The 12771-nt window shown below is 37.8% G+C and overlaps 1 protein-coding gene across 6 annotated transcripts in view; it reads left to right on the top strand.

Annotated features, from left to right (window-relative positions):
• LOC137254679 (uncharacterized) overlaps positions 1–11852 on the top strand; it is a 47220-nt gene extending 35368 nt beyond the window's left edge. For 2 of the 6 annotated variants that reach the window (XM_067792528.1, XM_067792527.1), the window contains 6 exons: positions 383–406; positions 2553–2661; positions 3048–3166; positions 3405–3548; positions 4612–4737; positions 5150–8351. In XM_067792528.1, the coding sequence (XP_067648629.1) occupies positions 383–406; positions 2553–2661; positions 3048–3166; positions 3405–3548; positions 4612–4737; positions 5150–5886 (1259 nt within the window). In that variant the 3' untranslated portion in view covers positions 5887–8351. Of the gene's footprint in view, positions 1–382; positions 407–2552; positions 2662–3047; positions 3167–3404; positions 3549–4611; positions 4738–5149 lie in introns of all 6 variants that reach the window. The other 4 variants (XM_067792525.1, XM_067792524.1, XM_067792529.1 and 1 more) reach the window with 3 other exon arrangements.
• The last annotated feature ends 919 nt before the right edge of the window (positions 11853–12771 follow it).

The raw sequence follows: 12771 nt of genomic DNA, 5'->3' as shown, positions 1-12771 counted from the left end.
GTAGTTGTCTCCCTTGTTGGTTCGCGTCTGGGTATACCTATGACTGTACACCCATTTGGAGTGTCATGTTTTCTATTTGACCTCCAGACAGTTTCTTGTGCATGTGTGTGGCCTGCATTATACTATTTCCAAGATTTGTGTTGTGAGTTAAGAACTGCAACAAAATTATGTAGTCACAATTCTAAAGTTAGATAAGTAGTCATATGTGAAGAAACGCAACTTTTAATTGTAGCATTTTTTGTATTGCCTTCAAATGCATTATTACTTTCATTACAGATTACATTATTTTGTTTTTTAAATACATTGTGTCGGTTGGTGAAATAAGTTGACTACAGTATGTATCACTCTGTCTAATACTGAGATCGTTTCCTCTGCTGCATAGGAGAAGATGGGTTTGATGGGTTTGGTAAGTATCTCCTGTTTGGTGTTGTTGTTGGTGTGTGGATCGTTGTGGTGTGAGGAGTCTGCACTGTCTACTCTCGTGTCTACTTTGCACTGTTACCATGGTTACAAGAAGCCTTTTGGTTAGACAAAACCAGTCTCTTTGTTGATATCACATTTTTTTTTGTGTATACTTTAGATATATTTTTTTCTTTATTTTCAAAACTGTTTCCTTTTCAGTTGTAACAGCCACAACAGTTCCCTGTGTTAAATCAGTTTGCATGACAGTTGCATGTTATTATGTTGAGGTGGGAGTTTGTTTTGTTTGGCTTTTCAGTTCCTTTGTTTTGTTAGGGGTTTGCTGTTTTTTTGACTTGATCACTGACCTTGTACATGTTTTGTGGCATTATGAGAGATGTGTGACCAGAACGCGTGCAAGACTCTAGAAATGCAACAGGCAAGCGGCTTGGAAGATCATGCTTTTTGCTGTGTTGTGTGTCAACATCCAAACTCCAAAAATTTATTCATGATCAGTGTGTAATGGTATGTATTAATTGTTGGTCATCATATTGCAGTCACTTTTAATATCCCAGGCTGTTACACTTCCTGAAGAACAGTACACTTTCTAAGGCTCATTCGTTGTGTTTCTGGTACAGATCCTGAAGCACATTCCTTGTGTTTCTGGTACATATACTGAAGGACATTCCTTGTGCTACAAGTACAGATCCTGAAGCACATTCCTGGTATTTCTAGTACAGACTTTGCAGGACATTCCTTGTGCTTCATGTACAGATCCTGAAGCACATTCTTTCTGTTTCTGGTAGAGATACTGGAGAACATTCCTTGTGTTCCTGGTACAGATACTGAAACACATTTCACATATTTCTGGTACAGATCCCGAAGCACAGTCTTGCTATTTTTGACATGGTAGAGCAGCACTCCCTCTGATTACTGTGTCAGATTTCTATGGGGATGAGATGGCAAGGATGTGACTTCAAGTCATGGTATCATCAGCTTAAGGAGAAGCCATTGTACCATCAGCATCTGTTGCTTGTTGAGTCAGGTCTTGTGTAGTGCTGGAATATTTTTACAGCATACACCTCCACCTCTTCACTCACCTTGACACCAAGGGTACTGCCTGTACATCATTATTACACTGTTGAAATAATGCAAGAAGCAGTGTTTGTTTTAAATGAAATAGGATGTTAGGTGAGGGGAGGTAACTCTTGTGATGCAAGTAGTTGGCAATCTGGTGGTTACACGACAACAAATGTTTTCCCATAAACTTCTATAACAACACTGTTTTTTGAAAAAAAGGAATATCTAGCCTATCAACAGCCATTCCGTGTACACAGGGGTACAGTCTGGCCATTAAACTACACTGAAAAAAAAGAAAGATAATTCTGTCCAGCTTGTCTGGCGATTTTTCAGAGCACAAGAACACATCAACCCTCCATTCCGCATCAAATGTCACCTACTTGAAAATATCAGTGCACACACAAGTATACATTATGGTGATAAAAATGACAGCACAAAATACTTACAATTGTGGTCAGTTTTAATTACTGGATGGATGTGTTTTTAAAACATGTCCGTTTGAATTGTTTCCATACAGTCCTCGCTTGGGGAGCATGTGATTCTGATTTAGTGTAGTTGAACCTGGTTTGGTGTGGGCTGTTTGGTGGCATGTTCAGTGTTGTTAAAGTGCATCGATTGAATATTGCAGATTTTATTAAGGAAATTAGGGAAGTAAGATAAATATATGACTGTTAGATGAAGTAAATGTGTAAACTGTTCATACAGGCCATCATAATGACTGAATCGCCACCTTCTATGTGATCTGTTTGCTATGTTGTCTTGGATGCATCATAATGGTGGAGTTATGCGATCAAATCATCATTTTGTATTTCATTCATTACAACTGGACATGTGTATGCATGTATATCTGAGTTTATCACTTTGGTTAGGTCTTTTATTCCATTCCTCAAAGCATTCGTAGCCTGTGTGACTTTAGGTTCTAATTAGCTGACAAATGTTGAAGCACTATATATACTTCCAGGCCTTGGTGCAGAAGCAGCATACGAATCAGGATTTGGGGAGTTTCGGGATATAAGTCCTGTGTTCAGTCTGGCTGTTCAGCAAAGGAGTCAGTTGTATTTCCATTGTTGCAGGTCTGATGAAAGAAGACACAAGACCGAAGGAGGAGATTGTTCGTGAGAAGATTCTTACAGTGCTGGAATCTGCCTACCCCAACGTCTTGGCTGTGGAGGACCTTGTCAGGTGGGTGGAGATCCATATTGATGCCATGTTCTGTTGACCGGAGCCTTGGATTCTCGGAGTTAAAGTTGTTTATTTGTCTTAAGGTTGCCAGAAGTCTTTGGTGATTGTGGGTGTGATTCCTAGATTGACGCTTCTCAAGTCTTTAGAGCTTGAACCGATGCCACAAGAATGAGTTATGTGTTTATTATGAAAGGTATCTCAGTGTGTGACTCAAGATTCACACCATGGCAATGTTAATGTCAAATGTATTATCCACCCAGGATATACAACAGTCTTCAGGAAACACAAGACTTATGGTCTGGCTGCTGTTCCGAGTCATGCTGTCACCTGACATAAGCCATCAGCAGACTTTAAGCTATGATATGTTTCACTGAATCTGTTTTCAGAATCACAGCCTCAGAAGAGGTTATGGTCACAGAGCAACTGAAAAGTCTGTATGATAAGGAGCTTGTGAAGGAGATGGAAAATGGAGGAATTGTCAGACAGGTGCTTGATACAAAGACAGGTGAGAGACCAGCTGCTAGTGTTGTGCTTCATGAACATTTCTGAAAGTTACACAGTAACATACCTTGACTTTCTTACATTAATTCTAGGAAGAAAGTTTTACTTGTCCAACCTTAGCTGATTAGAAAAGGAAATGACTTAAAAAGATAATACATTAGATTTTCGTCTGTTTAACTTGATTGCATGGGATTTATTGATGATTCAAAACCATGTGCCTATGGCATGCCTATGTGTTGTAGAGGTGAAGATGGTGAAACAGATGCCCACCATTGCCTCCGGCCAGCAGCCCACCATCGCCATCATTACTGCTATGTACTGTGAGAAACTTGCCATTGACGCCATGATGGAGAACAAGACCACCTACGTGAAGTACAAGACTGAAGGTCAGTACGGGGGTGGTCACTCGGACACTCCACAGGTTACGGGACTCTTGTACCCATTGTATGGTTAATCGTGAAGTACAAGACTGAAGGTCAGTACGGGGGTGGTCACTCGGACACAGCACAGGTTATGGGACTCTTGTACCCATTGTATGGTTAATCGTGAAGTACTAGACTGAAGGTCAGTACTGGGGGTGGTCACTCTGACACAGTACAGGTTATGGGTCTTTTGTACCCATTGTATGGTTAATCAGGGAAAGACAATTCCCAAACTCTTGTCAACAGGTAGTAGGACAAGAAAGACCAATCAGCAACAAAGGCTACAGTTTAATATGTGAAGGGTTTTGTTGTGAAACCAGTTTGAATGGAATTTCACTTAGGATGTTTTCTTGGGTAGAGTGTGGATCCAAATATATTACACTTCTTTATGGGTTTTCAATATTTGGGGGAAAATCACCCAACATATTCTAAGTTTTGTGCTCAGTCCAGAAAATTCATTGTGTTCCTTCAGCAAATTCGACAATCATTGAACATGTTTCAACATCCGTACATGACTTACATGTAAAATACATCTGTTCTGCTTAGTGTTGTTGTGCATGTAGATACAACGATTGACTTGTGTATTGTTTCATAAACTGAGGTTTAGTCAGTACTGAGTATTATAATAATTCCTTCTTGATCCAACATTTAATGCCAGTCTGTAGCTTCCTAGCCATATGACTGCAGTCTATAAATAATAAGTCTTCACCAGACAATTTAATGGCTAACATCACAAGTGACAACCTTTACAGTGAGAATAAGACACTGAGCCTGACCAACTGATCACATTGGTCAGGTTTTTCCATCAGCTTAGGTTGTAGAACACCAGTTGTGTTGATTAAGAATTGAAAAGGTCTATTTCAAATATGGCAACACCATACGGAAGACAGTTAAGAGTCAGTACAGGTGTGCATATTACCTAAGAACTTCTCTGCAGACAAAACTGAAGATTAAATTGTGCAAATAAGTTCCTATGTTCTTACTGTGGCATTTTTCCATGTGTTTTTATTGAAGTTTCTCTTGTCAGGTGAATCCAACGTATACACAATTGGGTATATTGGAGAGCACAAGGTGGTGTCCACTAAACTTCCAGCTATAGGACATTTCAGGGCTGCTCAGATTTCTTCAGGAAATTCCACGACCAGACTTCTTGGTGAGTGTACAAGTTTGAATACAATGTACACAAGTTTGTTATGACTTGGCCTGGAAGGTACAGGAGGTCATATAGAAATTATCAGGGGGTAACATAAGGGTAAGGATAGAAAAGATGTAATAAAGTGGCTGCTAGTGGCTGCTAGAGTTGTATGATCCCCAGGGAATTGAGATTGATAATATGATGTGCTTTTGAGATAGAAATCCAATGATTGAGAGTGTGGGTGGGGTGGGGTGGGGTAGGGGCGGAAAAAGCACTTTGATCATGTACTTTTGTGCATATGTGCGCTATGTTTATATCCTCACTGAAAACTTAAATGTGTGAAGACCATGTTGACCTTTTTGTATTACCCAAGGGAACTTACTGAGTATAAATGTTCAGTTTATCCTGAATCCTCATCTGTTGTTTGCAGGATCATTCCAGAACATTGAACACGTGTTTGTTGTGGGTGTTGCTGGCGGTGTGCCACATGTTACTGACTACAGCAAACACATCCGTCTGGGCGATGTCATAATCTCCCGTAGAAATGACAAGGGCTACATCTATTACTACTGTGAGAAGATTGTGCAGGATCGTGAGCAACAAGTCCACTACAACCTCAAGAACTGGGCTCCTAGGGACATGGTCCTACAAAGAATTGCTGAGTGCATTGAAGAATCCCTACACACTAACCCTGATTATGCCCCATGGGAGGATTACATACGAGAAGGTCAAGAGCTCCTGATGGCTCAAGAAGCCAACTTTGCCCGCCCAGCACCTTCTTCTGACCGTCTGTACATCAACGTAGGTGAAGGTCAGGTCATAGAAGTCCAGCACCCAGAACCAACAGATGGCGTCATTGCTCGTCACGACGTACCAAAATTGCATTTTGGAGTGTTTGGATCGGGTGCCCGTGTTGTGAGGAACGATTCCACCAAATTAGACTTTGCAACAAAGTATGGCATTTGCGCTTTTGATACAGAATTTGATCAAGTTTTAGATTCAATCTGTGGAAATGTGAAGGAAAGTTTCATGTTTGTCCGGGGAATCGCTGATTACCGAGATGGGTCGAAAGGAAAGGAATGGGCGCCATACTCCTCCCTGGCTGCAGCTGCCGTTGTTAAGACCATCATTAAATCGTTGAAAAATCGCCAACTTGATGATCTGTAGGTGCTTACCCTTGATCAATCATAACATGCAATCATAGAATAACAATTACCTTATTACTCGAATTTGGTGAAAATTGGTGCTTTGGCGAGTTTTTTATTACATGATGTATTCATGTGGCTATGTTTAAGATTTTTTGCATAATAGAAAGATGAAAGATGAAAATAAGTTGTTTCCCTTTAACCATGGCATGAAGTTTCTGAGCAAATGCTTCGTACAGTGTCAGTGGGGTAGCCCAATGGTTAAAGCGTTCACTTGTCATGTTTAAGACCTGGGTTTGATTCCCTACATGGGTATTAAAAGTGAAGCCCATTTCTGGTGTCCCCCACCGTGATATTGCTGGAATATTGCTGGAATATTGCTAAAACGGTGTAAAACTAAACTGACTCAGTCCGAAAAGGTCAGTCAAGTATTGCAATTTGAATGATATGTAAATGGGGTTTTTAAATGAAAAAAAAAAAATACACAGAGAAACCCACAAAATAACCTCTGTTGTACAAGTCAATGAACTGACTATTCCAGTGTCAGCAATATCTATATTTACCAGTAATTTGGTTGAAGCACCTGTTCAATTTTCAAGATGGACAAGTCAGTACTTTGTCTTCCAAGGCAGTTTTCAGTGAGTGACTGTATGATGTACAGGTTACATATCATGATAATTCCCCTTTTTTTTTTTTTGTTACAAAAATATGTATGAAACAAAGTACTGATGTTGCCTTTTTTGCAATTTCTATTCATTTCATGTACAATCAAGAAACAAATTCAAACTTAATGCCTACTTAAATCTGTAATATTTCCCTATTCTGGCATCATATTTGGTAGATAAATTGTTTTGGGTAGATATATGTGTATACTGTTCATTAATAGCCTGCATGATCTTGCCAAAGCACCCATGTATTTTACCAGATCATCCCTACCATTAACATTCCATCATTCCCTGCCTTTCACAGTCACCTATGCATTGTACATTTAATCCCAGTAATAATCCCATCATAAGTGCTCTATTTTTTTTATCTTACTGACTTAAATGCTTGGGTGTACAACTAGGAAGAGCACATTCTGCTTGTGTGTATGCGGTATGCCTTGACTGTCAGCTTCTCATGTCATATTTTCCAGATTGTGTAATGTTGAAAGCATCCATTCTTTGTTAAGTGATACTGTTTCTGTATTTTGAGAATGGGTTCAGATAAATATACCCAGTATAAACCCTGTAGATGGTCATTCATGTGAGAGAGAATACATGATAAAATATGAAAACATATGATCTAGTAGTTTCACCACACATCAAACCCTTCGCAGTGATATGTAAGTGACACCAAAAAGGAAGACTACCTTAGACACTAGGAGAGTCTGATTTTAGCCCCGAGGTTAAGTTGTTGGTCTGTCCTTCCCCTTGCTGGTTTCATTCTTGGGTTTCCTGATTATCTCCCTTGTCAAGATTTAAGTAGCTGTTCTCACTTGGGTGTTTAACAGGGAAAACATAGTTACAAAGTAAGCTTTGATTGAATTCTATTCTGGTAAAGTTCTGCCTGGTCAAATTGTCTATTTCTGCGACTTGAGAGATATATATATCTGGTGGAAATATTGTTATGTAGTTTCAGCTTTATTGAGTTGCTCACCATTAGGTCTGATATTTAAACTGAGAACACTTGTCATGATCTTATACTTTTCTCAGAAATTCAGTTACATTAATAAACCATTCCAACTCTAAAGTACTTTTACAACTTTATGGCAAATTGTTTAAATCTGTTTTACTTTCATCGTCTGTCCTTCACAGTCTTTTTACAATATGGTTCTCCATTACATGTGTAGCATTGAGCTGAATGTTGCACATGTTGAAATTGTAGTCTTATGATTGGTACAAGAAGGTTCTGTACAACTGGAAGTCCTTTTAATGCACTTGTGCAAACCCTTTTGAAGCCTTCAGTATAACAGACTACACATTGTCACAATCAATGTTATTATATCTGTAGTTAACAAGGGGTGGTTGGGTAGCCTAGTGGTTAAAGTGTTCACCATCACACTGAAGACATGGGTTTGATCCCCCACGTGAGTACAGAGTGGGAAGCCAACTTCTGGTGTTCTCCCACCATGCTGAGTTTTCCCATATTGATGGAATATTGCTAAAAACAGCGTAAAACTACACTGACTTGTCAATATAACCTACTGGCTAGTCCTTGTTGTGATCAGTGTTACGACGACTCTTGTGTGTGGTATGGTTGGAAGCCCCAGTGCCAACTAGAAAGAAGCTCAAGGATAATGTTGTTTTTTGTGTCACACTGTTCACAGTTTTATTATTAGATGTTAACCTTGTGAGAGAAGCTGACAAAACCGTTGTGTGTCTTTTGTAATTCTAAACCATAATGTGCCAGAATATAGTCCCAACAGATATCATGTGAATCACATCTGTTCCCTGTTACTGGATGCATACACCTAATCAGATTTATTAAATTCAAAAAAGAAAAAAATAATTATCTGTATAACATTTTTATCATTTTTCTATTAAATTGATCCTTGTGGCTGATAACTTTCATTGTATTAAATATATGGCAATCATTTATTAATGTTGACGCTTCTCTGTATATTGTTGAGTGGCAGTGATATTTGAGTGTTTGTAACGTACATGTTTTGGGTCAAGTCTTCCTTTGATGTCTGCATTTTTTCATTCTTTTTACATATTGAAAATTATTATGGTTACATATAATCTTTATATGACCTTGACCTTGAAACAGTTAAGAATATTGGTTCATGAAGTAATTGAAAAGACAATAATGAATGGCGATATAAAAAAAGTCCGAAAATGTTTCACAAATTTTCTCTTTGGTTGAAGTTGAACAGTGATAAAACAGTGAACAGTGTCTTTGCACTTTCCTCAACCACATATGAATTGTTTCGTACCCAGTATTTAGGAAAACTGTTTCTAATGCTGTAACACATCTTTCTTCGAGCACCAAATTTTGTCCTTATTGTTAAATTTTCCTAAGTCAGAGACAACATTCTTTCTGGCTTTGTCAGAACAAGTTAAGATTGTCATTTGTCATTTTTCTGGTGAGTACAAGTAAATTTGTTCCCTCAATAAATTCTAATTCTGTTGTTATCTTACCTTCATGTCTCCAGCTGGTTGTGTTTTCAGAGATATATATTTTGGACAATTGTTAATTTTATTTGTGCTATAACTGTCCAGCAATGATTTTGTTTCTGGTTAAACATGCCTGTTACTCTTGTGTTCCTGTTGTTAGGAAAATATATTCTGCTGATCTCAGTGTATATCTGGTTGAGTTTATTCAAGCAATTTAAATTTGTTACTGTGGTTACTGAGCTACATATTTTGCTGAAGCTAATGTGTACTAGGAGCTTAATTAGGTGATCACTTAAATTATAGATTCTTTTCAATGTCAGTGAGCTATATTTTGAAATGTCCCTCAAACAATCATGGTTATCTGTCCACCTTTTGTGCTTTAAATAAAACACTCTTACTATTTTTTGAAACAGAGGATATTCTGTACTATTTATATAAATTGTCCATCCCAAGATTGGGTATTGTCCTCCCTGGCCATCCATTATATATGCAGATATCTTGTGTATATATAGATTATGGTTTTTGATGATATAGGACATTTAGCATCCGGTATATTTGTTATACTATCTGTATTATACAAACACTGTCCTTATCGTTTCTGCAAGTCAATATTTTTTACTGATGTGCATGAGGCTTGTCGTTATGCAGTGTTTGTATGTGTTAAAAGATCTTTCACATATCTCTGGGTGGGAAACAGGGAGAGGCAAATCTGATTTCATATCTTCCCTGTTTTACACGGTATACATAGTCATCTTCTGATACAAGATGTGATGTAACTGAATTATTCAATAGTGCAATGACATTACTGTAATGACATGTACCAGTATGTCATAAATGGCCGCTGATGGCTTTCTAACTTTTAGTGTGGGACATGGTAAATGAACCAGGCATTGTTGCAGTCAGACTCTGATATGCAGACATATTTGTCTAGAAACCAAAAGTGAGAGATAAAAACATTTTCCATAGCAATAATTGTTCTGATTCTATCATAATACAATTCCTATTTATTGACTATTTCATAAGTGCTCTTACGATGACTTGCCCAATCATAATTCAGTATTTGATGTTTTAAAGGTGTGTAACTATTTCATCAGTTTTATTTATTGTCATATTTGTAGCTGCTTGTTTGAAAGCTCCCTGCTTCCCTGACTTCATAGTGTTGAAGACTCAAACATACCACCTTGCTGTGACAGATTATCAATGAACACAAAATAAGGTGGTCCAGTGATTGTCTACATCGTGAATTTAATTCATGAGACAAAATTCGATCTCAAGGAAATTTAACTTATGCTCCCTGGAAGTGTAGTTTGTATTAACCGACATTATTCACAAGTCTTTGAATCTTGTTTGTTGCTTTTCTTTGCTGGAAGTCAGGGAGTTTTCAGTGTAGTGATATTTAGCCAGTGTATCTGTTATTGCTAGTTTTCATCAGTTTGTTATCTGTGCTTTCAGTGTTTGGAATAAGTGCTTTACAGGCGTGCAGCAGATTTGTGTATTTTGTATAGATTGCTTTGGGACAGAGTTCAATATTTTGTGTATTTTTAGTTTGAGTTAATTTTTAGATGTAGACTGTCATGTGTTATATTTACAGATGTTTACTCCATTGTACGAATTTTCTACATATATGTTTACATTTCATTCATGTAATAGCAGACAAGTACTATCAATGTTTTGCATGTCTTATGTTGACTTTGATATAACTGAGAAAAAAATGTGTAATTATATTGGTTCACAGGTGAAGTCATAGAGTGTATCCTTTTACTCAAGAAACAGACCATTTATTATAGGGGGAAAAGAAATATCGTGTTTGATAGCTTGTCACACTGAAGATCCGGTTTGGTATTTGCTGAAATAGGTGTCTAAGATGCTTTAAAGAAATTATGAGGGTATTTTTTATTGAAATCACATGAATGATTTACTGTATTTCCAGGGATCATCTGATTTCAGTAAAACAATTGAGAAACATACACTAGAAAAAAAGTAAAATTCAAGCCTGACACATTACTTAAGAGTAGTTGAAAGGTTGTTGTCAGGTAGGTAGTTTCAGAGCAATTAGGTTAATATGGAGTGAATAATCTATTTTTGGAGCTTCCGTCAAAATATGGCTGCCATGTTGCCTTAAGTGGTACTTGCATTGGCTGAGAAGCAATTTATTGTAAACAATTTTTTCACTTTCAAAGCATAAGTCAACAAATGAGTTGTACCTATGTCTTGTTTTCTTTGAATATATCAATAATTTGCCTGATTCTTTGTAGATAGTCACTGAATAACAAATAACAAAATGTGAAACTGTTTTCAATATTATTTTTCAGTACTGGTAATACTATGAGCAGCTGATTATTTTTGACCATTCTCTAGATTAGATACTCCTCACATGCTAGCTTTTGTTACACCAAGACATATTCCTTACACCATTACAGTATATTTCAAGACAGTTTTAGTTGAAGCAATTTCTTTCACGACTGCCCATAACAGCACTGTAAGCCAGCTTCTGAGAAGTGTTTTTTTTTTTTTTTTGTCCAAGAGATAATACTAGTAGAATCCACTTGAAGATGAAGGGCTGGGACTGCACACCATAGGTGTGTGTTATTCTTTCCACAAGAAAGAAACCATTGTTAGACAGTAGAAGACCTTGTAGAACCAGTATGTCCTGTTTTGGTTAGTGGTTGTGTTGGAAATCTATTCCTGTTAATGGAGTAGGCAGTAGACACATAGTTGTCTAAATATAGACTGATCCAGATCATCCGAGGTTGGCTTGCAAGTCCGTTTGCTGCAGCAAAATGAGCGTTGGCTTGAGATTTATTTGAAGTAAAGCCAGGTTCCAGACACTGTCGACCTACCTTAATAAGAAATACTTGCTTCATGGGCAATAAATAACTTGTGAATGGTGTGAAGTGTTGTGTATTGTTTGCTGATTGTACTAGAACACAAATCGTGCCACAGTCCGAAGTTTTCAAGCCATTTCATTAAAGCCTGTGAGACGTCATGTCTGGGATAACTAGTGACGTGATAATTTGAGCAACAGTTCACAGTGACATGCTACCAGCATCCAGATCACCTTAGGTACTCAACTGATACACTGACAAAAGATCCAAGGTGAGAAAATACCTCATGGAGTTGCTGAGGTATGAACAGATCCACAGCAATCTGTTCTGACTAAATCTTGTGGGTATCACAGGTTAAAATATGGGCCCTTAGCAACATATGCTGGTCAAATCAAGTGGGAATTCCATGTAAGGATATTGGTGTTTGGCATCATATGCTGGTCAAATCCTGTGGGAATTCCATGTAAGGATATTGGTGTTTCTCAACATAAGCTGGTCAAATCCTGTGGGAATTCCATGTAAGGATATTGGTGTTTGACATCATATGCTGGTCAAATCCTGTGGGAATTCCATTTAAGAATATTGGTGTTTGGCATCATATGCTGGTCAGATCCTGTGGGAATCTTTGGTATCAATTTGAATCCCAGACAAGTTCTAGACAAATGATGCCAGTCACAAAACCTGACTCTACGGATTGCATAATACCTTGTGACATGATACATGCCTTGTGTTCCTATATGGCATGTATCTTTGCTGACAATACAGGTCTGTGGTTGGCATGGCCAGACTTAACTGTTTACTAAGTGCCATTGTGTGGATGTAGTGCTGCTGAATACAGCATTGAATTCTCTCAAGATGTATGTATTCACACTGTGAATATTAAAAACATCTGATTGAGTAAAGTCATTATCATTTGTTCCAGAGTTCAGAATCCATTTTAATGTGGCCACCACATCAGTGAGTGAGTGAGTGAGTTTAGTTTTA

The sequence above is a fragment of the Haliotis asinina genome, chromosome 10 (assembly GCF_037392515.1).
Source record: "Haliotis asinina isolate JCU_RB_2024 chromosome 10, JCU_Hal_asi_v2, whole genome shotgun sequence".
In the NCBI taxonomy this organism is placed as follows: Eukaryota; Metazoa; Mollusca; class Gastropoda; order Lepetellida; family Haliotidae; genus Haliotis; species Haliotis asinina.
Note: the sequence above shows the minus strand (reverse complement) of the source record. Positions and strands in the feature narration are given on the sequence as shown.